This window comes from Epinephelus lanceolatus, chromosome 11, assembly GCF_041903045.1.
Source record: "Epinephelus lanceolatus isolate andai-2023 chromosome 11, ASM4190304v1, whole genome shotgun sequence".
In the NCBI taxonomy this organism is placed as follows: Eukaryota; Metazoa; Chordata; class Actinopteri; order Perciformes; family Serranidae; genus Epinephelus; species Epinephelus lanceolatus.
The window spans coordinates 32,010,579-32,037,657 of NC_135744.1; the positions used below are offsets into that span (position 1 = coordinate 32,010,579).

Below are 27,079 nucleotides of genomic sequence, written 5' to 3' on the forward strand. Positions count from 1 at the left end.
TGATTCCTGGTCCAAGCTGTCTATGAAACTTTACCAAGTCCAGCAAACCTTCATACTTGGTGCAAGACTGCAACACCATCCTGCCCCGTGTGCTTGGAGAGGATCCTTCCAACAGCTCCTCAGTCACCACAGCCATTCAGTCCAGTAAACACCACCCCAGGAAGAGAACCATCTCTTTCCTCAAGGCTGGAGAGAAGCTCCATTCCCAATGACAAGACCATCCCGTCTGCCCACAGCCTGAGTGGCAGCTGAAACTGGATCTTGGAAAACCACTCAAGTTCCCTGATCACATTGCGGCCACAAGACTCCGCCCAGACTTGATCATTTCCTCAGAATCCACCATGCTGTCTGTGCCCTGGGAGGAGCACATGGAGGAGGCTCATGAGAGGAAGCTTGCCTAATACCAAGAGCTGGTGGGACAGTGCAGAAGCCAGCGGGCTCTCTGCATACCAACTGAAGTGAGCTACCGGAGGTTTGCTAGGCGGTCAAAGGGGGCCATATGAACCATCACTGAAGCAGCAGAGAAAGCCACTTGGAGGCTTTGGATAAAGAGGGCGAGCCCTTCGATTGCTCCTGGATGGATGAGGGGGTCTGATGTTGAACCCCAGAAACATCACTGTTGATGCATCCCAGCGCTTCCTAGAGATGTATCTTGAAAGCTTTAGCGGATATGCTGAAATTTAAAGTTTCTTTTTATGTTATAACAACGCTGTGGTTAATGTGTGACTAGGTTTAGGCACAAAAACCACTTGGTTAGATTAGATTAGGCTATATTTTGGCTTAAAATACCCACTTCAGGCTGGACATGTCCTGAACTCTTGTTAAAAAACACCTGCTTTTGTTGGTCTGCTCACCTAGTTGTCACGCCATCTACGTACAACCGTGGATGTAGAAACATACAATGCCAACATGTTAATTCTGCCGACTGGGCTGAAATAACCAAGGATTGAGACTTAACCACAGAAGACATTATCACTACAGAAACTATCCTTACTTACCATGACAGAAGCACACATACAAGATGTTTCACATGATACAAGTCGTCACAGCACACAAGTGACGTAGCTTTATCGCTTTGTCAGTTCAGTGATAGAAGCACCCCTCCACTCTCACATTTCTGTCTGTCAGACTGCAGGATCTGTGCAATGACAAAATGTATCTGCAGACATGGCACACAACTAGTATAAATTACAATCTGAAAATTTAATTTGTAATGCTGTCACCTGACTTTGTTCATTACTCTTGTGTCTTATGCTCTTCAAGCCAATTAAACAGCAGCAGCTACTTGTGAATAATAACGGTACCACGTTCTGAATAGTACCTATGATTTTATTCTCCTAATTCTGGGCTGTTCCTCTTTCCTGTGCTTTATCTGAATTGTCCCTCTTTGTGTGCTGTGTGTGATGAATAGAGCGCTCCACTGTATGATCAGGACAGTAATTGGGGCATTCATAAAGAGATTATGCCTGCGCTGATGGGAACAGAGCTTAATTCAAAACAGGCAGACGTGCTGACTCTCTCACACTACTTCGGAGAATCACACACTTATCTTAACTCATATACAGCTCCACACGCTGTGGGCCCTGCCGAGGAGTGTAACTGTATCTTGCAGACGTCTACATACTGGAAGTAACAGGAGAGGGACGGTGGAGCAGAACTTCTATACTGGGATATATCTGTTTCTGAGCAGCCAGCAGAGGGAGAGTAGCCAGCTGGTGTCAGTAGGTCAGAATTTCTTCTCACACAGCTACTCTGCACATTGGAGGGGGAACTCATGCTCACAGGAAGCCTCTGCGCACATGAAGAGCGAGAGAGAGAGTAAAAGAGAAAAAACAGACAACGCCTGCTGCCGGTCACAGCAGAATACATAAAGTGCCTCCTCATGAACACATGCAGCTAAAAAGCTCCTTTCTTAACTGGGTGGATTGTTTCTGAGTGTCTGTCGGTGAAGTGACAGGGCAAAATGTCTCGACGGGACCAGAGGTTTCGGAGAGGAATGAAAGGACGGTAAGAGCCACTTTCATTAATTTGTGTGATGTGTATGCGCCATTCAGAGGAAGGAGAGTATGAACAAGTGAGTGAAAACGAGAGAATGTAAGCAAATTGTACATCAACATCAACGATACTTCCTCAAACACAACTGCTGTGACAAACACATGAGTAGCTGTGCTTCAATATTCTGTCTACTTTAACATTAATTCTGAGTGTGTGTGAGTAGTTTATCAAACCAAAACAATGACAGATGTCATTGACTTGCCAGGCGTCCAAGCAGGCAACACTACAAGTCACAACTTAACATTTTTTGTTTGTTTGTGGATCCATGTTTGTTCTACCCCACCAAGAACTAATCTTTCTCAGGTCTATATTCAAATATAAATAATACCGCATGCATAACAACACTAAGACACCATTGTAACACCTTACACGATATAGTTAGATCAAAAACAAATGTTTCCTTTTAAGAACTACTGTTATTTAAAGGAAATCAGCAGGACGACACAGACAGAAAGGAAGGAAACCACTGCAGGAGAATACGTCATCTGATTCTTAACATTTGACCTACGTTTATGACCTGACAGAATGTTTGTTTTATGAACCACAGGTGCTGCTGTGTTCGCAGCTCCACTTTTAGTGACAGAGGAACAGATCTTAAAACAGTGGCTAAAGATAAATGTAAGATGCAGCACGAGCCTGACATTTCTCTTCTATAAACAGAGACATGTGAGGAAATATGTTACAGTAGGAAACAGAGAGAGGATAAATGTCTGAGTTTTCTCATGGCCAGATGTTTTTGTAGGAACTGCAGATGTTAAACTGGGAGGTTCCACACATCCGTTGCCGGCAGAACAATAACAATGACAGAAGGTCAAAAATAAAGCTGCAGCTGTCTGATGGTTTTATTACTAAATTATTTCCTCAGCAATGAATGAGAAGCAGGTCAAACAGATCTCTAACAGTACTTCTTGTATTGCACTGTAACCCCAGCAGACTAATCCGTGACCAGTTAGGACTAGAGACTCCAGTGACTATTTACTTTACTCAAGTACTAATAAATATGAGCTGCAGTGAACCTACGGTTTGTTATTAAAGCTTTGGTATATATCTGAGTAAAAATAATAGATAATCATGTTGCTACCATATTAACAAATTACATAAAACATGATTTTCTCCCCAGGTCATTAAAGTATTTGTATTTTCTGCCAAAAGAGTTTATGTGTTTTACATTTTAGCACCAACAGCAGCAACAACAGTAATAGTACCAACATTTAAAAGAAATAGGATCATTAGAGCTGATTTGTCAATTAGTTATCGACTATTAAATCAATCGCCAACTAATTTGATATTCGATTAATCCGTTTGAGGACTTTGTTGAGAAAAAAAATAAAAATTCTCTGAATTTAGCTTCTTAAATATGAATATTTATCTGTGACAATAAGCGAATATCTTTGGGTTGTGGACAAAACAAGACATTTGAGGGTGTCAGCTTGGGCTTTGTAAAACACAACTATCTTATTGCCATTTTATGGACCAAAAATGAATCAATTTATCGAGAAAATAATCGACAGATTAATCTATAGGGAGAATTATTGCTAGTTGCTGCAATAATGCTTTTTACCACTTTAAGTTACTATACAAGATTTAAAACTTCACCAACGACACAAATGACTGTTTTCCTAATGTAATCAAGCTTTTAATATAATAACATCATACGACTGATCACAGTGAAACACTGTCATTGAGTGTCTTACGCTGGAGGAAACTACTTCATTCTCAACAGCAAAGCAACCCTTTCATTCTCTATTGTAAGAACAGCATGGCATTTATAGGAAAAGGAGGAAACATGGAGCTGTACTCTGTCCAGGAAGTCAACTCCCACTCCGGCTGCAGTGTTGAAGAGATAAGGAAGCAGGTTTTTGTTGTACATAGGTATTATTCTTCATTCAGCCTAAACCAGGTTGCTACTGAGAGTTTCCCCAGATTTTAAAGTGAAAATGAACGATTTCACTGAAAGTGAAAATGCTGCACTGCGTTTAAGGAAAGGGTGCTTTTTAAACTGTTGCAATGTTTTTACTTTGTTTCACTCTTTTTTGCAATCTTTGAGTGGGCGTGCCCAAGGGAGACTACCATGTGACTGACTAGTGACCCTACATGAGTAGTCCTTTTGTAAGAATCTAGTTTGGAATCTGACTGAATGTGCTCTCTGTCATGGTGACATCAGCAATTCAAGATCTGTAATGCATCATTTCAACACTGTCCCTGCAACGAAGGAAACTATTTCCTCCAGGCGAGTGCTGGACAAACAACTTGATGTCTCAGTCTCAACTTTGTGACTGATAAGAGCATGAAACTGTATTTTAACGCAAACAGGGTACAAGAAATCAAGAGGGAAAAGGCAATGCTGTCTATGACATAGAATACAACTGTGTCAAAGAAAAATGGGCCACACTGACCACACTTTATGGTCCAACTGACCTGGAAGTGTTGTACCTGATGCTGTGTGCGTGACGATCTCACAGGTCAACTTTCCTTGCAGGTCTCATGTGTTCCACCACCAATACGGCTCACGTTACTTAACTCACGCACACACCTCTAAAGTATCTATCATCTTACATCCGCTCTAAATCTCCATTTTCTCTTGTTTCGCCATCATACTCTGTCTCTTCTTCTCACTGTTTTCTAGGTGTTCTGAATGTGGCTGCATCCTGTCACACTGGTACTATGAAAGAGAGGGACAGCTCTACTGTAAGAAGCACTACTGGGCCCGATACGGAGAGCACTGCCACGGCTGTAAAGAGACCATCGCAACAGGACTCATTATGGTAACGTGATGATCACTGAAAACAGGAGAAAGCCTTGCACCACAAACCAAAACCAATATTTTCACTGTGTGATATTTTAATGATACTATCACTCTGACACTTCAAGGAAATACTGACAGTAAAAGTGTTCCTGCATTTTTTTCTGAGCAGGCCACAAACTTGACTGTACACACATTTCTAGACTACGTAAGAGGAAAGCATTATTTCCTGACCAGTTCTTCCACACTTTGGTGATGCTGACTGACATTTCATCATAATAAGTCACAATATTGTACTTGAAGACACAACAAACAGTCCAGAGTCAAAGCTTGCTTTTCTACTCTCATGCTCCAAAACCTTTTTGAACTCAGCGAGTAACAGACTGACTAAAAGTTGCGAGATAATTTAAAAATAGCTGCTTTCTTGATCGTTTAAACCCACCATTTGTGGCCATACAACTATCAAATACAGATGTTCTGTAATATTTACAGACTGAAGTATTGCAATACATCCACAGGATCAAACACTGCAACAAGTAAAACCAAATCTCAGCATGCTACACCGATTGTTCGTATATTCAAAGCCTTCCAGTCTTTTGGTTTCCCCCTGGTATGAAAGTAAACGCTATTTTTCTTTCAACACTCAGAGCAAAGGATATCCTCTGAAAACATCCTGACACTACAATGCCTTGATGCAGGAATGCACAGACGGGACTGTTATGATGCAGAGCTGCATTTTGTCCCTAAAGTCTGACCCAAGCAAACAGCATCTTGTAAAAACTGATATTATGCCCTTGGCTTCTGAATTGTGTTTAACCACACTGCCACCCTAAATAAACAGGTTGCTGGAGAGCAGAAGTACCACCCTGAATGCTTCATCTGTATGAGCTGTGAAATGTTCATTGGAGACGGAGACACCTACACGCTTGTCGAACGCACAAAACTGTACTGGTAAGTTTGAAGCTGACAGAAAAGAAATCAAGCAAGTTCTTTGCTTAATCCACTGCACATGGCAAAACAATTTGTGAGCCAAAAAAGAATGAAATGGAAAAGGTATTGGCCATAGATTTGTGATTCTGATGAGTGTCCCTTTATTCTCTTGATTTATCTATTCTGCAGCGGCCACTGTTTCTGTCAGGGCATTGAATCAGCAGCGGGGTCAGCTTCACCACTCACCAAGAGTCGGCACATGGTGGCGTTGGTGTCTCTTCCTCCCCATGCAGGTGGCCGACGAGGCCTGACTGTAGCCACAGACTTCAACCAAGAAAAAGGCTCTGCTGTCACTGTGACAGAGTGAGTCTTTTGCATTTATAGAGTTAAACTCTGATCCAACGATCCCGACATGTTCCCTGCCTTATCCTACCTTTCCTGCATCCTCAATCATTGTCTTCCTTCCTCAGGTTAGACTCAGCTGCCCTCAACTCTGATCTGCTGTCCTCTGTCCACACTGGTGACCGAGTACTGGAGGTAAACGGAATCCCCGTCCACAACATTTCCCCAGATGAGGTAGGCCTCAAACCATCCACTGATGCAGCAATAATGTCAGAACTAAAGGAGAAGTGGTTACACTTCCTAGCATCAACAAAAAAACTAATACCAAATACCATATCTTTCCTCTAGATAAACTCTGTGATCCAGGACACAAACAGACCACTGCAGCTGACCATTGAACACAACCCGCAGTCTGCTGTTGACCCCCTTCGCTCAAACAATCACCAGGACGACATCAACTGTCCTGACCCATGTGTCCGTGACAAACTTTCCTCAACCCACAAACTCCCCAGTCTGGAGGAAGAGCCAAGTCCAGGGGAGGAAGCAGGTGAACCGGGAGTGAACCTCAGGATGAGCATCTCACCTCCTCAGCACCAAGGAAACATGGGAATGCGATCCAGACACATTCTGTGAGTGCTGATTCTCCCAGCTTACTCTGGTTAATTATCCCCCTCTTTCTCTCTGTCTGAGTCTTTCTTCTCTCTCTCAGGCGCAGCTGTAGTATAGACAAGTGTCCTCTGTCCCCTGGAGCCCTGTCGCTTTTATCTCGGAGAGACATGGTTCGCTCAGAGTCTCTTCGTGTGGACCCTGGAGAACGGACCCATCGCATCTTCAGACCGTCAGACCTCATCCATGGAGAAGTGCTTGGAAAGGGCTTCTTTGGACAGGCTGTCAAGGTAACACACTGACTATTTACCATCATATTATCCCTTTCATTATTATGGATGACTTTCTCAAAACATTTTTAATGACCGTACACCTGGTCAGTAGTTCTTTGAAAGATTGATTTTAAGCAGCATTTTGATTAACCTGTTGTTGTCAAGGTGACGCACCAAGAGACAGGGGAGGTGATGGTGATGAAAGAGTTGATAAGATTTGACGAAGAGACACAGAAGACTTTCTTAAAGGAGGTAAGTGGTCTTTAGAGTGGTCAGTCTTTTATGATTGAAGATGACCGCTTAAGGGATAGAAAATATTAAATCTAAAGGGTTGAAAGCCCTATTCACATGAGACTATTATTACCAGGTGACCTCATGTGATTTAGAAATTAGTTCACTAACGTTACACAACACAGACACATTACACAGCACCACTAGCAGTGATGTACAGTGTTGACCTCTTTTTTTTAATGTGGGTTAAATCAACAGAACCCAGTCTGCCACATACTGTCACATATTCATCTCATCATCTCTCAAAATGTTGCTCTTTTGATGGTTTTGAGCTTGCTCTTACTGAAAATGGGTGTTCCAGCTGTGCAGCGAGATGAGCCTCATGCACTGAGAATGCTGTCAAAACTTTCATTTATAATTGCCAATGCAGCCTCCATAATTCTCGACCAGGAAAGGTGGCGGAAAAGAGGCACAGAGACAGCAAAAAACGTACATCACAGAGTGCTGATTTGGTCAGGTTTAGTATCATCACATGACCTTGACTTTTGTCAAAATATGATCTTACTTTATAATGACAAAAACTCTGTCTGTCTGTGGGTGTGTCTGTTCCACGTTTTTCTCCTCACTGACTTAGTCAATCCATGTGAAATTTGGCATAGTGGTAGAAGGTCATGGGAGGATGCGAATGAAGCAATATTACATCAACTGGCCAAAGGGGGGCGCTAGAGCAACCGACTGAAATTGCAAACTTTGAATGGGCATATCTCATGCCGTCGTAGAGACATGAAATTTTACAGAGAGATGCCTCTCCTCATGAGGAACAAATTTGCCTCAAGAACCCATAACTTCTGGTTATATAGATTTTCCTCCATTTTGAATTTTTTGAAAAACACTTCAAATCGATCTCTTCCTAGGAAGTTTGACTGATCTGCATGAAACTCGGTGAACATAATCTAGGGACCAATATCTAAAGTTCCCTCTTGGCAAAAGTTGGAAAACTTACTAAAACTTAGCTTCTATAAGGCAATGAATATTGCAGAGGGCGTGGCTCATCACATAAAGGTGTATAACATCTCAAGGGTTTCACCGATCACCACGCAACTTTGTAGGCATATGACCACACATAATCTGAGGGGACCCCTCCATTACTGACCCCAACAAACAAAATGGGGGCGCTAGAGAGCTAATTTCTTAGCTCGGCCTAACCGCCATATTGATTTTTACTAAACTTGGTAGATATGTAGAACAGGACGCCTCAAGGTGACTGGAGAAATTTAACTGTAATTGGCAACTGGGTGGCGCTATAACAACAGAAAAATGCTTAAAAATGGCTAAAATGCGACCGATCGCTGTGGCTCCCCCTGTGGCTGAATGTTTTGGTTTTTTTCCAAATTTTTGGTATGACTAAGTCATGGTATGGTATGCTGTACATAATCACGTTAACTGTCAGTGTGTCATTCTGTCAGTCATTCTACCAGTGCGCCCCACTTTTAAGTCAATACAACATATAAACACTTCAACTATGTGCCTTTCAACGTGCTACCTCAACTACTAATGTACAGTTTTAGCCCACTAACTATCCCACTATTGGCAATGGTACTACTGTACTTTCAATAAAACAATCGTACTATCAAATTCACAAAAACTCTGTCTGAATACATTGCTCTTCTTAATGGGTTCAGTTGATTATTTAATCTGCAATTTCCTATGACCTGTATCCCAAACACACACCGTGTGAAACTGTACGTGGGCAACTGTGCACTCAATGGGTATGGACTAGTAAAGTTGAATTAAAGACATGGCAGATTCGCACAGCATTCAGATCACAAACAAATTACAAATTACCAGAGTTCACCAGGTGATACTGGTACCCTGCAAATAGGGCTTAAGTTAAAGTAGGATTGGTGCTCTTCACATTTGAAGCCAACTTTAAGTTGCAATTTGGTAAGTAAGCTGTATTTTATTGTATTCACTTTTAAACCCATTTTACCTCACCAAGAGGGTTACTAGGTCACTGTCTTACCCATGAGCTATTTTCATGTTGCTAAACTGACATGAGGCATTTGTATAACTACGTTTCCTCTCCCACTGCACAGGTGAAAGTGATGCGCTGTCTGGACCACCCCAATGTTCTAAAGTTCATCGGTCTGTTTTATAAAGACAAACGAATAAACTTTGTCTCTGAATACATCCAAGGGGGAACTCTACGAGAGACCATCGCAAAAATGGTACATTAAAAAAGCTCTTCATGATTCTCAGACTGTGAGTACTGTCAGAGTACAGTTTGGTCATCACACTATTGTTGTTGTAGGACAAGGATTTTCCATGGAATATAAGAGTGGGTTATGCCAAAGACATTGCAGCTGGAATGGTGAGTCTTTCAGGGTTAATATCCAAAATCCTTCTTTAACCTGGCACCAACTTTCCCTGACGTATATAACATCTCTCCCTCTAAGGCCTATCTGCACTCCATGAATGTTATCCACCGAGATCTGAACTCACACAACTGCCTGGTCAAAGAGGTAAACAAGTAGTCACATCACACACACCAGATATTCCTCACTGTACAACACACACACGCATCAAAAGTGACTATTTCCAGAATGTGTTACATCAATTATTAATTACTTAATTAAAAGTCAGAAATTTGTGGAATTACTGTGAAAAATAAGACTACGGTCAGCTTTCGACAACTGTCTCCAAGTCTATGAAATCTTTTATCTAGTTATATAGTGTTATATATCTATAGTTTTTACCTAGAAAAGACCAATGAACAAAACAGCTAGTGAACAAGCAAAAACACATTTATATACCCAGGAAAACCCTGACTGTGGTGGTATTATCTATTGCTTTAAACCTATATGCATCTTTTGTTTGTTAAAGTTGTTTAAACATATCAAAATTATTAATACTTTTGAAGTCTTCATAAACAAGGCCATCCTTTAGCTATAGCCAGTGTCTGTATTTCATTGTTTTAAAATTACAGAACTAAAACTAAAATCAAACTCTTCTAATTATATAGTTTAAATTTAATGTTAACTTTTCCTTGTTGCATACATTAGAAATTTCAAGGCCACCAAATAAGCTATTACGTTTATGGGAAATGTGTTTTTTTTCTATCTCTCATTGTTAAGAACCAGTCTGTGGTGGTGGCAGATTTTGGACTCGCCCGGTTGGTGAGGGAGGAGAGAAATCAGAGCAGAACATCCTCTCTGGAAAGACCTCCAAAGGGGACACTGTCAGAGCTCCGCAGGCCTGACCGGAGGAAGCGCTACACCGTGGTAGGAAACCCCTACTGGATGGCTCCTGAGATGATTAATGGTGGGTACATAAGGTTTCAGGTTCAGTAATAGCAGGGGATCTCAAATCTCTGAATGTATCAGGACCAGGGCACCTAAACCCCATTTGACAGAGTGTTTATGTTTCTCTGGGAGCCCATAGCCCATTATTTGTTTCCAGCACTGCCAGTAGTAAAGGCAACGAGATATACAAATTGTACAGGCTCATTTCTGTATTTCTAATCATGTGTTCAGGCTGTTTGAGTCATGTGAGACCTTGCAGCAGAGGTGTGAAGATTCACGTTGGATTTATACATGCATTCATACAAAAAAAATGTTTCTTTATTTTCATTCTTTTTTGTTAATTAAATAATTTCCAGTGAGAGACCGTTTGCTGAGAATAGCTTTCTCACATGCCGTACACCATGCTGCTTTAACACAGGTATTAATACTCTATGTGAAGTTTCTGAACTGTTTTAACTAACCTCATGTGCATCTTGATACCATAAGTGCTGCAATATTGTAAAATATGCACAAAAAAAGGAAGGGTGGGGGTATGTGTGAATGTGTGGGAGACCTAATACAAGGTCTTACAACAGATCTAGTATCAACGCCCTGAAAATGTGCTACATCTCCAGCATGAGTCAGTATGGACAGTAAAGCTGTGGTTCACATTTTCCAATCTTTCCTCTGTTCCTCTCAGGGAAAAGCTATGACGAACGGGTGGACATCTTTTCATTTGGTATCATGATATGTGAGGTAAGAACATCATATGGGCAGAGCAAGATATTCCTAAAACATATTTAGCACTTTTAGAACTCCTGAGTTAAAATGTTGTGTAAATGTCACAAACAACCAATTTTATTCCTACTTTTTTATTAATCAAACATCTTTTCAATTTTTAAGCAATGTATCTATCTCTATCTCTCCTAAGGTAATAGGTAGAGTGAATGCTGACCCTGACTACCTTCCCCGGACGAACGACTTTGGGCTGAATGTAGCTGGTTTCCTGCAGCAGTACCACCCTCCACAGTGCCCCTCGGCCTTCCTGCCACTGAGTGTCCTCTGCTGTGACATGGATGCTGATAAACGGTATGATTGCACAAATCCAACACAGGTGTTGGCCTTAATTTCAATAAAGGAAAATATGAGCAATATGTATGAACATTTTGATAAATTAGACTGAGACCAAGCACCTCTCATATTTTGTTTCATATATTTTTTAATTATTCAGTTCGTTCCAGTTCCGCTTCAATTAACAGAACAACCATGCCACCACCACTACTTAAAATGTAACTAATAACATTTCATTTAAGGGTTAGTGCTTTGGTTGTATAACAGGACTCAACAATGAGGATTAACTGACTGACCAGAAAAATGTCATGTCGGGCTAGTACATCTAGCAACCACCATCACTTAACTTGCTCAATTGGTTAAGTGGTAAAAAAATGAAACGTTTCATTTTCCTGGAGCTCACGATGGGAGAAGCTAAAAAAATGAGTCATCTCGCTTCATTCTCATCTCTGTTGAGAGTTGCAAATGCGCAGTACTGTTCAGGCACTTGTGAGAAAATACTGGCAGGTAAAGACAAAGTTAATGAGCTTAAGCCCCAGAGAGCATTTCAATTATACTGGAAACGGAGGTTTATTTGAGTGGCATTACACAAAGTGGGCGAAACTCCAACTATGCATTGCACAGTTTGCAACATATCTGAGAGCAAGGATAATAAAACAGGGTTGTTTTTGACATTTACTTTAAAAAAAATTGTTAAACACGACAGTTAACTTTAGTTCTTGTTGTTACTGGATGGCCCCTAATAAATAAAAAAATGTTATAGGGGCAAGTAAAAATTGACAAAGTGAGTAGATCTCTGAACTGCATGCCCACACGGGCAAGTGACAAAAAAAACGTTACCGTTGAATCCTGTATAATATTTAAAGGAAATTTCTAACAATATTTTATTCATCTGTTACCATTACTACTATAATCAGGGAATCTTAAAGGTTATTTTCTAGCCAGTTGTATGGTGTACAAATTGACTGTACCGTAACAGATGTATGAGCCCACATACAGTGCAAATGGCCGACTTAATATCTAATCAATGCACTACTGCAGTAAAGCACGTAACACTGCCACTTTCTGTCTTTCAGTCCTTCCTTTTCAAAGCTGGAGGAGTGGCTGGAGAACCTGCTAATGCACCTGGACATCGGCCTGCCTCTGCTCTCTGAGATAGAGCAACTCCGCAGAGCCTTTTGGCAGAATCACAACCACCAAAACCACTGTCACAACCAAGACAAGACCTGTGATTCTCATGAACAAACACACTGTTCACCACAGAGCCCCGAACCCGAGCAACATTTGGACGATGCAAATAACCACATAGAATCTGATCACCTCACCTCACCTGATAGCCATTTGGACAAAGAGCAGCACCCACATGACAACCATGACATGAGGACTGAACACAACCACTCCTGTTTGAGCAGAGAATGTAACGACCACTCACAAGACAAAAGCCAGACAAGTTGCAGGTCTATGAACACAGACTCAAGTGAGACTGGGTCTGAAACCTATGAATGTAATAACTCCTCGGGGCAGGAGGCCCAGGATGAGCCATCACAACAGCTGCAGCTAAACAACTCACAGCCAGGCCGGTCTAACAGGCTCAGAAGGACGTGCAGAGCACTGTGGGACAGCTCCACAGAGGACAGCTCTTTTCTCTGACTGCTTTAATCTGATGGCCAAGTCAGGGTACATCGACAAAGCACAGTTTTCAGGGATAAAAACACTTTCTAAAGACTTCTGTGCCTTTTCAAACAAGTGAGAGAGAAGTTAAAGAGTCATTAAAGTGTATGTGGAGGACTAATAAATGGAAAACCTGCAGAGACATTTTACATGATCTGTATGTCATTTAATGACAGCTGCCTAGCACATAAGATTAGCCTCATATTGCTCTGTGAACCAGTATTTATGTAGTTTCAATAAGAGCCCCACACATGTTGATATTTCAGAGTTAAGTATCAATTGTGTTGACCGGAAATTGTTTTTTTAAAATAGCACATGACAGAAACAAACATTTTTGATAAGGATTCTTTAAATTCCACAAAGTTTGTCAGTGCTTTCAGGTGGACAGATTTTGTAATGGCAACACTGTTCCTAAATTACCTGACATGTCTTTGGCATTTCTGTGCTACAATTTCTCTTTACTTATCAGTCAACATCTATGATGATATTAGTATATCGGTGATAAGCTAAAATTGGCCGGCCAATTTATCAATTGAGGTCTAGTGTCAGCTTAGTCTAGAATCTGTGAATCATATGGCACTTTATACTTTAAGCTACACTGCATGGGTAAATTATTTATCTGAATGCCTTGCATATTTTCTGTTGAAATGTTTCAGAGCACCTCTAACATACTGAGCTGTGAACATACAAGTACAACTGTAAATTAATAAAGAGAAATATAAACTAATGTGTCTAAATTTAAATCACTACTTAGCATTGAAGCATTTTTTATAAGAATACTCTCCTACTTTATAATCAAATGGAGTCCTCTTCTAGGGCAGTTCTTTATAATTTAATATGGAAGATTGCCAACAGTTGACCCCCTTCAATGACAAATCAAGCTTTAAACCTTGTTAACATATCCAGTTATTTATTTAGTTTTTATTTAACCAGGAAGTCCCACTGAGACTGAAAATCTGTTTTACAAGAGAGACCTGGCCAAGGTAGCAGCTAATCAGAACACATTTAAAATGCAATGAATACAACATGTAATACAAAAAAAACCCCACAATAAAACGACAAATATTCAAACATAGTGGCCTCTCAAGAAAAACAAGCACGTGTCTCTGTCACCACATTCTTTGTGATGTCCTGAAATTCATCAATGGATATAAGTGTTTCTAATTTTAGATCTTTTTGACAATTGGTCCATATGGTGATATTTATAGGCTACAAGGCTTATCATGATTGAACTAAGCAGTCAACACCATGGCTGAGCATTTCCACCTTGGACCTGCAGTGTACCTAGGGTTGCAACAGTAGGAAATTTTCACAGTAAGATAACCATCTTAGAAAAGATCAGAGTCTCACGGTATGCACAGTATTACACAATTATTACTATCAGTCACAATTACCTTTAAAGGAATAAAAAAACAGAAGTTGTTTTTTGTTGTTGAACAAACACTGTATTATAATGTATTATATAACTTGAAACCACTTCCATTTTTTAAATGGAAGTATGTGTACAAAGTCTGACAGGCCAGTAATGAGTGACCCAGGAAATGAGTTGGCATTTTAGCACTCCTGGTTCCCTCATCTCAAAGTCAATGGATTTTTTGAATGTGTTTAGAGACTGTCACGTCTTGTTCTACAACATAAAATACATAAGTAAATACCACACTCCTTAATTTTTAAGCTCTCATGTGTCTTAAAAAAGGCGGTTGCTACCAAATGGAATACAGAACTTGATCATATCAGACAGCTTAACAGTCTTGCTGTGGTGGCAATGTTGAAGTCATGCAACCATGGTGTGGTTAATTGGTGTTCATTTGTGAGGATTTTCTTGCTGAACCAAACATGTAAGTATCATAAACTTTTGATTGCCACAGAGGTTATTTTCTTCCAATGCAAAAATCGCATTTGCTTTTTAAGAGAAAACTAGGACGATGTTAATGTTAGCTTTTGCATACAGAAAAACATCCTACCTGGAGCAGTAATTTGCGTATTTATAGATCCCTGCATATTAAATCAGGCAAAGGTGTAGAGTTACATATAAGCCATTTTAAGGCATGAAGTTTGATTTTTTTTTTCATGGAAAAAATACATGCAATACTGATGAACACAGACATTCGTTTTTAGGGGTTTAATCATTACCAGGAGAGGAAACTTACCAGAAAACATATGAAATAACAAAGTATCAAATACTCACCTCACGTAGGCTTGATGGCTGGCTCTGAGGAAAATGTAGCTAGCATGATGAAACAGCTGTTTTTAAAAGAAAAGCAGCTGTTAGCTAACATTAGCCGTTTGTGTCTCTAATGAAACTGTTAACCGTTAACGTTAACGTTACTGTTACTACATGCTAAGCTCTGTCCGAAACTTCGAGAAGCTAACAGTTACAATAAGGTGAGGTTTATCACTATTACAGCTTTGCGGAAGTGTTTTACAATTTCATTTCGGTTTTACAAGAAAAACGACTTCAAGGATGTGCATCTTGTTTAACGTTAACCATCCTACCTTAAGGAAAGAGCCGCGTACAGCCACTTCCTTGAACTTTTAACGTTACTGTGGGAGATTCTTCCAGTCCCGACCGGCTAACGATGGCTAGCTAAGTTAGAGCTTCATGACACAAAAACTAGATAAAATTTGATATAGCATAAGTTACTGCTAATTAATATAACGTTAATAATAAATGCTGTAGTGTGTCAGTTTTTGTAAATTGTCATTATTATTATTTTATAATTATTATTAGTTGTAGTAACATTAGATGTTGTTATCATCTTATAGTGGAGTTGTAACATTGAACTGTAAAGCTGTGTTAATCAACTTTAGGTTAAGGTTAGCTAACGTTAGCCGTTTGTGTCTCAGGAAACACTAACCTTTGACGTTGCTCTGTGCTAAACTCCATCCGAAACTTCAAGGAGCTACACTAAGGTGAGGTTTATTATTATTACAGCTTCTGGAAAGTGTTTTTACCATTTCATTCCGGTGTTACAAGAGAAATGATTTCGAGGATGTTCGTCTGATTCAACCGTCCTACCTGCGGGAACGACAAAGAGAGCCGCGTACAGCCGCTTCCTTCAACCTTTAAATGGGAGCTAATACGGAAAAGGCTAACGTTAGCTAGCTAAAGCTGCATGAGACTAAAACTTTAAATTTGGTATAGCATATTTATCCTTGCAGTCATGAAAATGCAGTAACGTTAGTGAGTTTGCAGTTTTGGATATTACTATTATTATTAACATATTTATTCTACTTAGTAATAGTTTTAATATTAGACGTTGTTATCTTCTTGTGGTGGAGTTGTAACAGTGTGCTGTTAGTAGTGTTGTGACGTTCACGAACGAACCGATTCTATTGAACGGCTCGTTAAAATGAACGATGGGAACCGAGTCGCAGCTGGGAACCGTTCTTTTTTTTTTTTTTTTTTTAATATCACTGTGTGCTCCTCCTTTGCTCCTCCCCTGAGCAAAATTCATTGTAGCCTGCTTTGTTTTTTAATGTTTATTTGTAAGTGTTAAGGTCACAGTGTTGCATGAATAACAAGTCATGGTAGCTTTACACACATACAAACAGTTTGTATAAAGGGTAAATCCAAAATAGTGATGTCACTGTCAAAGCAGAGTGATATGGCGCAACCTTGTGGAATATTTACAATGAATCCAGATCAGACTTTAAAATCTAGTCCACACATGCCAAATGAGGTTATAATCAATATTTCAGAATAATTCAAACTCAGATATTGGTGGGATATCTTATTTTGTATTATTTTGTTCCAAATCTTACCCCATCATACCTCCCAGTGATTATTTCCAAGATAAAATGAGTTACCACCAGGCTGGCTTCTTAAAACTTAATAAATATAAAAATCAGGCAAATGAGCCAGTTTTTTGAACGGCTCTTTGAAAGGAACGGCTCACCAAGATCCGGCTCCCCTCAAAGAGCCATAAATCCCATCTCTAGCTGTTAGAGTGTAACGTTAGTCAACTGGAGGTTAGCTAACAGCCGTTTGTGTCTGCCAGGAAACGTTAATGTTAACCGTTAACATAACTCCGTGGTAAACTCAACCTAAAACGTCGAGAAACTACACTAAGGTGAGGTTTATTATTATTAAGGCTTATCGAAAGTGTTTTTACAATTTCATTTCGGTTTTACAAGTGAAAGGACCTTGAAGATATGCCTCTGATAAAACTACTGGAGAAGGAGAGCCTCATACAGCCGCTTCCTTGAATTTTTCTATTTGAGCTATTTGTAAGTTAACGTTACAGTCCCGAATGGGGCTACCGTTGGTTAGCTAAAGCTACATGAGACAAAAACTAGCTTAAATTTGGTATAGCATAATGTTCATTAATATCATAAAAAATGCAACAGTGAGTTAGCAGTTTTGGGAAATGTTTTTTTTTAATATTATAATTAGTACCATTAGATGTTGTTATCATCTTGCAGTTGATTTGTAACACTGTGCTGTTAGGCTGTAATCAACTGTAGGTCAGCTAACGTTAGCCGTTTGTGTTTCAGAAAACGTTAACCGTTGACGTTACTCCGTGCTACACTAAGGTGAGGTTAATTATTACTGTGGCTTATTGGAAGAGTTTTAAAATGTAATTAAGGTTTTGCTTGATAAAGGGTACTTGAAGATGTGCCTCTGATCTAACTACATGGGAAAGAGAGCCGCTTAACTTACAGCAGCTGGCTTTAACGTTAACTTTTCTACGGGAGCTCGGGGCTAACGCTAGCTAGCTGAACCTAGTGAGAGACAAAAACTAGCGCCAACTTCAAGTAACCATTATAGCATAATGTTAATTATTATGATAAATGCAGTGGTAAGATAGCCGTTTTTGAAATTTCACATTTTATTTTATTTTATTATTCATTCTTTTATATTTAATATCATTATTGTTATTAGTAATAGTGGTAGTAGTAACTTTAGATGTTATTATCTTGCAGTGGAGTTACAACACTTAGCTGTCAGGCTATTATCACTCTGCCTGCTTCCACTCTGCTCTCAGTGTAATTAAAGCCTCGTCAGACCGGCAAGACTGAGCAGACTGCACCCCATCAGAGTTCAGTCAATACATGGACTGACATGCAATACATCACATGTTATTAGGTTTTGTATAGTTTGGCTTTTCGGCATCACTCATATTGTAGTTTATCCACTGTCCGCCTCTAAGTTTGTCGGCATCATGGAGCACATGTCGTCTCCGGTTCGGTTCCGCAGCGGTAAGAGAGGTACGTCTGAAACACTGAATACTTAATTTATATACAACTTTCAACACACCGATTTATTGTAATAACCAGTCGTTCATGTTTAGAAATTGCTCAGCCAATTGAAACATCACTGTAACATATCATAATAATAATATAGGGGTTAATGTTTTTGTATAGCACTCGTGTTCTTGTATTTATGCTGACCCCTTTGCATCTTATTTATTGTATTTTTATCACCTGACCTCTGTCAGTATTGACTTGTACACGTGTGTGATACAAACTATGGACGAAAAATTGATATTATAGGCCATTTAGTGTTATTTTCCCTACTAGTTAGTGCTGCATTTTATTTTCAAGTTTTGTTACACATTTTCATCATCGTTTTTTACAAACTATTTTTCCCCTCATTCATAAATGCCATCCTTTGCTCAAAAAGCTGCTACTTTCTCAGAGAACAAGGTAAGACATGTTTGTAGGATAGTCTTTAATTATAGTGTTTATAGCTTGTGTGTGTGTGTGTGTGTGTGTGTGTGTGTTAAGAGTTAATCTCCAACCCCCCACTCTGTCAGAGCCTTAGAAGCTGGGTTAAGCCTGTTGCAAAGCTTTGTGGGTAATGAGATCTGACAGGTAGAGGGACACCATATGAACCCTGATCAGGCCAGCAGCACTGTGGGCTTTGTTGTTCTTTCTGCTGTTTTCAGACCAGGTCAACAGGACGGTGTGAGCACTGAAGACATTTGTAGTGTATCTCCTGTAAGCCAGGTGTGGAGGCCTGGTTGTCCAAAGTGCACAGGGTAGCAAATGGAGGCCCTCTGTGAGGAAATGACCAGTGAGGAAACCAAAGCAGTTGTGGATGGCATGGTCAGTCACATGGCCCTGATGAATATTTTCATCCCCTAGCTCCATACTGAAAGATGCTCCTTAAAAATCATTTTAGAAATTATTACTTCAGTCTTGTTAGTAGATCCAGTTTGCCCCTAGTGTTTAATGTCCAGCATCAGACTGTCTGTTGTTCATCTCCCCACCTTGCCTGGACAGATGGATGAAGGCTTCTGTAATGGTATAATGGGATCACAGGTCAGGGCTAATCAGCAAAGAAAGGGTAGCCACTACAAATGGAAGACACAGAAGACTTATCATGTATTGTAATTAGAGAGCGTAATCCTGACTGTGGCCACCAGCAGCCAGTTAGTATTTCACAATTTAATTCACTGTATCAATGAGCCCAATGTGAGTAAGAGTCATAAGAGTGACTATGCTGATTATTGGTTGCACATTCCCATGCATCTCCTCAGCTGTAGCTGAAAACTAAAGAGTTCTGGTGTTAATAATATCTAACATCTCTTTTGAGATGGAGGTCTCTGAGGTAACTTTTTTATCAGTTTAGGGGATCTTGATATGACAAAGATTGAGAACCACTTAGTTAGTATTTGTCTTTATACCTGCAGTGTTACATGACATGTCAACAATCTATGTTTGATATAAATTATAGTAAACATACGATAAATGAAGGAATACTAGAATTTAATTGAGGGGAAAAGGAATTGCCAAAATCTGGACTTTGTATTGCCCTGCATAGAAGAACAATCCTGTAATTAAACTACTCATAAAGGAAGATAAAATGTAATGGTTTTCTGTGATTAGTTTATTGGTTTGATCTACTGTGGATTTTAAGTTTTCTGTGCTGTTTTTATCTTTCTGTCTGTCCTTAAGTTTGGACTCAAGACCAAAGTAATCGGCTTTTACTGTGCCATCATTTTTCTAAGCATATCAGTAAATAGGAAAGAACAATCACTTGCAAGACACCCACTGCTAATCTTGGATTCATCAATGATTCCTAACTAGCAGAAAAGATTTCCATACACATACATCTACGCCGTGTTTCACTTCTGAAACAAAAAATGAAACACTGCATAAATGCAGCGGAAATCTTTTATGTCACTAAAAAATTTTGACATGATAGTAGGGGAGCTTTAGGGGTTTAGGAGAAACAGATCAGGATTTAGTAATCTCCAAATAAGAAACTGACTTATTTCTGATGAAACAATGTGTTTTTGATAGTGATTTATATTTTTGAGACTTCTGAATGTATAAAAGCATGTGTAACTCTGCTGCCTCCTGTCATAGTTGTCCAGTCTGTCCATTGAGGACCAAGAGGACACTCACTTTCCATACGCCATGAGGGATCTCCCTCCCGTCTCTCAGCCTGGCGAACAGCACCAGGCACCAGTCCACCAAGAGGCAGAGGAACCTGGGACAGCAACCAACGGAAGACTGCCCAGCCTCCCTGGGACTCCCTCCCTGCCCCGTCCCATCCCCTGCCACCCTCCTGGCTCTCCAACAGTCCCTCATAGACCAAGTCGTGCGGGAACAGAAAGAGAGTTTCACCCACCGCCTCTGAGGAGGCAGCTCGTCTCTCAGGTGTCTGTGGATTGTCCACTTAGTCCGGCCTCACGTCCACACAGCCCTTGGGGACGCTTTGACCCCTATGTCTCTCCAGAGGTGTGTTTCTGTGTGCCAGAGCCTGTGTCAGGAGAAGCCACTAAGATACTCTAAATTACTACGTTATGTTTCAGCATCTAAATTTTCAAGAAATGGCCTGTTTCGTTATTAACTAGTAAATTTCTAAACCCTTAACTGTAATGCCAAATATCCTTAGAAATGTTTGCAGCTGCTTTATGTACACTATCATTGTAAGCAAAAACAGAGCTAGTTAATATGGAGGTCAGACATTAACTTAAAAGATTAAAACAGAGCTGCATGTCAATATGGTTAAGCAAGTGTTCACTGAACCTTTGATGAGGTCTGAAGATGAAAGTTTAATGTTTGCTGTAGAGGGAACATGGGTTCAAGCCCTGTGATGCCTTGCACTAATGTTCATAGACCTGTGAAGCAGAGGATGCAGATCATGATGAGGGTCAGAGTGTGACATGTCAAGGTCACATCACAACAGAGATGGCTGTTACTATGACTATCATGCGTCACCATGATTGTAACGTAATGTAGTATTATTACTCACTTTATTAACAATTCAATAATTACACCCACAATCCTTACTTATAAGCAATAGAGTGGTGCAGGGATGAGTCCTTAAACCTGAAAATGAGTTAACATATTAGCATGCCCCTTTCTCTTGTCTCAAAGTCAAGGGGTTTTAAATTGTTTTTTGGTTAGATGCCTGAAGATGCCTGTATTTAACATAAGCTCAAGAGACTTTTCTGTTTTGTTCTGTAACATAAAATACTCTATATGTACATACAGAGATGTAATGTTTGTGTTTTCTTTCTGCAGGATCTGGACAAGGAGTATGTGGGTTTTGCCACATTGCCCAACCAGGTTCACAGAAAGACAGTGAAAAAAGGTTTCACGTTTACGCTTATGGTGGCAGGTGAGTCCTCCCATATGTCGGCTAATTAGGATACTTTTACAGGCTGTTGTCATAACTGAATGTAATATCTCTCCTAAAAGGGGATTGTATAGCAGGCAAGATTTTCTTAAGACACGTCATATACAAAGGTCTGGAAAGTTTTAGCTGATAACATCAGACACAATGCTAAGAAATGCCTTCATCAGTGAAGATTAGAGACATACCTGCCCTCAAATCTATATTTGTCAATCATGATTTAAAATGAACTAGGGGTATAGTGTTGTGTCATCTTGTTTTATATGTGAAGAAGTACTCTTTTTTTGTGTAATTGTTGTGCAACTAAATGTTTGAGTAAATTACTTAGAGGAATACAAATATTGCACAGTTGGGTGTTATGTTTTGCTCATGCTACTTCAAGAGTCGAAATTGTCTCTTTTTCTCCGTAGGGGAGTCTGGCCTGGGTAAATCCACATTAATCAACAGCTTGTTCCTCACTGACCTGTACAAAGACAGGAAGGTTCCCAATGCACAAGGTGAGATTAGTTCTGTTATTTATTTACATGTGGCCCATGTAAATGAAATGGGGAAGTAGGTGGAACCAGACGATGCAATTGAATGGTCTCTCTAAAAAATAACATTATTAGTTGTCATTAAACTAGTGCAAAATTTGATGCTGTCATGACTTTCTGACCCCTTTACTCACACACTGTTAACTTGTTGCCTGTGTAGATTTAATGACTTTGCGCATGTGTGTGTCTGCAGAACGGATCAATCAAACAGTCGACATCATCAAACACACAATTAGCATCGAAGAGAAAGGAATCAAATTGAGGCTCACCATCATAGACACACCAGGGTTTGGGGACGCTGTCAACAACACAGAAAGGTGAGGTTGTCAACATGTGCTGCTGCTCTATTGGACATGGTTGGAAGTTAAGCATAGTAACCCAAATGCCAGAAAAAATGTTAGCATTGTAGGCTCCTGCAAACCACAAATATGTTACATATGTTATTATGTTTTGGAAATGTTGAAATATATGTTTGAACAACGCTGTGGTTAAGATTTGGGCACAAAAAACAATTGGTTATGGTTAGGAAAAGATCATGTTTCAGCTTAAAATGCCTGGTTTTGGTGGCACAGTCCAGGCAAGAAAAGCAGTGATGTCTTGTTAAAAAACAACTGCTTTTCATGCCTGGAAAGCAGCTGGAAAAACAGCACTGGTTCACTACAAAAAACTCACGTTTGGATACCTTAAAAATGTTGATATGTGATATGTATGAAACGTACAAATCTAACACATTGATGATTTGCAGAAACATACAATGTCGACATTTTCCTCTGGTGACTGGTCTGAGCATAGTCAAGCTCTGAAGTCATAAAACAGACTTCAACTCATGGCATCACAAGCACACTGAATACGCTTTTTTTTTAAGTAGCTCACATTATAAACTGTCATTTGTCCGCCAAGGTTGTTGTTTAACTCACAGAGATTGTATGTTTGCATCAGCTGGAAGCCAATAGAAGACTACATCGACCAGCAGTTTGAACAGTACTTCAGAGATGAGAGCGGGTTGAACAGAAGGAACATCCAGGACAACAGAGTCCACTGCTGCCTCTACTTCATCTCTCCATTTGGCCACGGGTACGCTGACATGTTTAACTTCTGCACATGAAGCTAAACCAGTGAAGCAGTACTGTAACAGCCTCACCTAAATGTTGTCCAATATCTATCACACATCAGTCTGCGACCTCTGGATGTGGCGTGTATGAAGGCCTTGCATGAAAAAGTCAACATAGTTCCTGTAGTGGCCAAAGCTGACAGCCTGACGCAAGCAGAGGTCTACAGAAAGAAGCAGAAGGTATGAGATCCTAAACATTCTACACAAGATTTGTATTGTTTTTTTCTGCCTTTTTATCTCAAACTTGATTGTTTCGACGTGTTCATGCACTCTAGATCAGAGAGGAGATCAAGCAGTTTGGGATCAACATCTACCAGTTTCCTGAGTGTGACTCAGATGAAGACGAAGACTTTAAAAATCACGACCAGCTACTCAAGGTTCGGAAGTTAGTTTCTTCTGGTTGAAATGTGCCGTCTCATCTACATAAAGACTGACAGTATATTGTTTTTGCTTCTCTCTGCAGGACAGCATCCCGTTTGCAGTGATTGGGAGTAATGTTCAGATGGAGAGTGAAGGTCGCAAGTTCAGGGGTCGTTTCTATCCCTGGGGTTTTGTAGAAGGTATTACACACAAAATACATTTTTTGTTTGTTTTCCAGTTCTATTTGTAATTTTACTTATTTTTAAAGAGCTTGTATTGTGTCTTTGTATATTTTTTTTACTTTGGTAGCACCTTGATTTTGTATCAGTTTTATGCATTACTTTTGTGCTATTTGATAAAGAAAAAAATAGTCTGATCCGGTAACACATTGTCGTTGCATGGTCAGTGGAAAACCCGGCTCACTCTGACTTCCTGCTGCTGAGGAACATGCTGGTGAGAACATACATGCAGGATCTGAAGGACGTGACGGCAGAGACACACTACGAAAACTTCAGGGCCCAGTGCATCCAGAACATGACGCGCATGGTGGTGCAGGAGAGGAAACGCAGGTGGGTGGAGTCAGGATGCACACCCACATGCTTTGTTCATGGACCGTATAAAATAGTTGATGTAGCTTCTGCCTCTGAAAAGTGAAGCCAATGCAGACGTGCCTTAAACCTGCATCCCTTGTAACCACCAGCAGGGGATGAAGTATGTAAGAAAATGACCCTACTCCTCACTTGATTTATTACCTCAGGACACATTCTCCTTATGAGTTTATGGTCTCAAGTTTAAAGTGTTCTTCAGCACAGCATGATGTTCATTTTTTGTACAATAATGGAGTCAGAGAGTCAGAGTAATTTATACGGCAAAGCTATCATGAAAACCTTTTACTCAGGATACAGTCGTAGTAATGTGTATCCTCCACAGCTCCACCCTGGCATCCAAATATGGTCACCTCTAACCCCCAAAAAACAAGATGGCGATGTCCAAAATGCCATCCTCAAGGCTTCAAAACTGTAGCTTACAAACCAAAGAGCGATGTCATGGTGGCTACATCCACTTCTTACCTACAGTGTTTGGCTTTGATTGATTGGTTTAATCTCTCCATGACTCACTAAAATTTTGTCTCTTTAGTTGCTGTATTTGTGAGTACCCATAAGTTCAATACAGTTCACAGGTTTAAATACAATACAGAACAATAAATCCATGCACTCTGATATTAACTGTGATAACTGAGATGCTCACACAGGTTGTGTTTGTCTTTGTGTGTCTGTGGGTGTGAATCTGGGTTTTAGTTTGCGTGAGAAGCATCGTGACCGGAGCGAAGCAGATTTTCCTCTGCCCCTGGCTGCCTGTGACACAGAGACAGAGCGACTCATCTTTGAAAAAGACGAAGAGGTACGTTTATCGCACCGACTCACTTGTTCATTCACTCGGTCAAAGAGGCGATCACCACTCACTTCATGTATTCCCCCCTGTAGCTGCGGAGGATGCAGGAGGTGTTGGAGAGGGTTCAGGAGCACATGCAGCACAACCAGAGAGGTGGCTTCTGACCCCCCCCCCCAACCCCAAACTCCCATGCTTGTGTGTTCACATGCAGCCAGGAGATGCATGTTCCAGCCTTAAGTCATCACATACTCACAGGCGAGTTCACAGAATCGATTGCAGCTGCTGATAGCACTGGAAATTGCGCATCATTTGCAGCCACTATCTGCCCCATCTCATGGTGTCGATTCACACAAGATATTGCGCTAAAGATACTCCAGGGAAAACATGCCTTTTAAGTTTTGCAGCTGATTGCAATTTGCCCTTTTTTTTATATACACATCTCATTGCAATTATTTATGTGACAAATCTAAATTTTGCTGTTGTACCAAGAACACAGTCGGCACAAGAACAGCAGAGAGAAAAAAAAAAACCTTAAGTTTTCAGACCACTGACCAACGAGGTGAAGAAGCATTCCTCAAAACTCAAGGCAAAGAATTAAAATGTGACAGAGAGAAAACGTTTTGGTCAGTGAGGCGTGACACCCCTTTTAATGCACTTCACCTACCACCAACTCACTGAAGACCAATTCACCTTCACCCAATTTTTGAGTTGCGCTGCTGCTAAAATTACTTTAATTCCATTAGTTACCTTGAGAAAGATGTAACACTGCCATCTAGGGGTCTTTGTAGTGATGTCAAAGTTTGGTTTGTAACCTGCATTTTTTGTTTCATTACTTGAGTCAATTGTATTCGATTCTTGTGTCTTTTTGTATTTTTTCATTTTTAATTTACTGTTTCGTGAGGGCGAGAAAGTCAAGAAAATCTCAATAAAAAAGCTCTAACTAATTAATGTCTGTATTTTTTTACACAAGCCCAATAAACACAGGAGCAAGATGTGTTGTAAATGTAATAAGATTTATTAAGAATCTTTATTATTTCATCAGCATAATTCTTCATCATTAATATGTTTTATCCGTTATCATCATTGTTATCTTAAACAGTGGACAGTTAGATCTAAAAGGCAGCCCAAAGTGTACAGGCGATATATAACTTAAAACTTTCTCCATAGGGAAAACATGTTTTTATATTCATATATAATATCAATGTAGCATGAGGTCCAAGATCCTGCCCACGTTATACAGTATTGTACATGGTCCCAAAAATAAACAGGAAAAACAAAACGTTTAAACAAAAGAAACTAAACAGCAATCTACATGCAACACAAAACCGAAAAGAAACAAGCATAAATTTTTTAGATACATACACTCATATGCCAAAACGTGCATACGATCACAAATTTACAAAACTTTCATACGTACATACAAATATTACAAAACTCAAATTGAATATTAGACATTATTATGTTATGAAGAAAAGAGCATTAACTTTTTTTTTTGTTACTTTTTTCCACTCCACCATGTCTCCACGTCTCAGTCCAATTCACAAAATGGAAAACTTAAAAACAATTTTTAAAAAACAACAAAAAACAATCATGACGATAAATCTTTGTCTCTTCCATTCACTCAATGTGTTCGTGTTTTGCCAGAGTTGTCACAGTGTTCAGGAAAACTGAGTATAGGCACACACGATAGCACCCAAACAGGCTCATACCGTAAATCACCTCTGTGTAAAAAAATAGCTTGCTTGCTACACACACACGCACACGCACACACACTCCATCATGCACAGGGCAAACTGTAGAACCAAAAAACAGAGCCATGCTACAGGTACAGTAGGATTAACTATAGTACAGAATATAAAACATACTGAATACAGTCACATGTACAGAC

General features: G+C 39.9%; 2 protein-coding genes across 3 annotated transcripts; both read left to right on the top strand.

The window, feature by feature from the left end:
- Positions 1 to 1,741: 1,741 nt before the first annotated feature.
- On the top strand, positions 1,742 to 13,929 carry LOC117261872 (LIM domain kinase 1-like). The gene is made up of 15 exons (XM_033634431.2): positions 1,742 to 2,007; positions 4,682 to 4,820; positions 5,640 to 5,749; positions 5,918 to 6,091; positions 6,199 to 6,304; positions 6,419 to 6,699; positions 6,780 to 6,966; positions 7,114 to 7,200; positions 9,276 to 9,407; positions 9,491 to 9,550; positions 9,636 to 9,701; positions 10,314 to 10,500; positions 11,161 to 11,216; positions 11,392 to 11,549; positions 12,608 to 13,929. The coding sequence occupies exons 1-15, from the start codon at positions 1,964 to 1,966 to the stop codon at positions 13,179 to 13,181; spliced, it is 2,361 nt and encodes a 786-aa protein (XP_033490322.2). The 5' UTR covers positions 1,742 to 1,963; the 3' UTR covers positions 13,182 to 13,929.
- A 4,273-nt stretch (positions 13,930 to 18,202) lies between these two features.
- Positions 18,203 to 26,135, top strand: septin4a (septin-5). Of its 2 annotated transcripts, XM_078172520.1 has the most exons (13): positions 18,203 to 18,413; positions 18,829 to 18,851; positions 20,520 to 20,894; positions 21,684 to 21,780; positions 22,206 to 22,292; positions 22,522 to 22,645; positions 23,268 to 23,402; positions 23,502 to 23,619; positions 23,715 to 23,816; positions 23,903 to 23,999; positions 24,206 to 24,368; positions 25,098 to 25,200; positions 25,284 to 26,135. In XM_078172520.1, exons 1-13 carry the CDS (start codon positions 18,368 to 18,370, stop codon positions 25,353 to 25,355), a joined length of 1,542 nt encoding a protein of 513 aa, XP_078028646.1. In that variant the 5' UTR covers positions 18,203 to 18,367; the 3' UTR covers positions 25,356 to 26,135. The 2 variants fall into 2 exon arrangements, with proteins under 2 accessions (XP_078028646.1, XP_078028645.1); XM_078172519.1 differs by lacking the exons at positions 18,203 to 18,413; positions 18,829 to 18,851 and adding an exon at positions 19,108 to 19,253.
- The last annotated feature ends 944 nt before the right edge of the window (positions 26,136 to 27,079 follow it).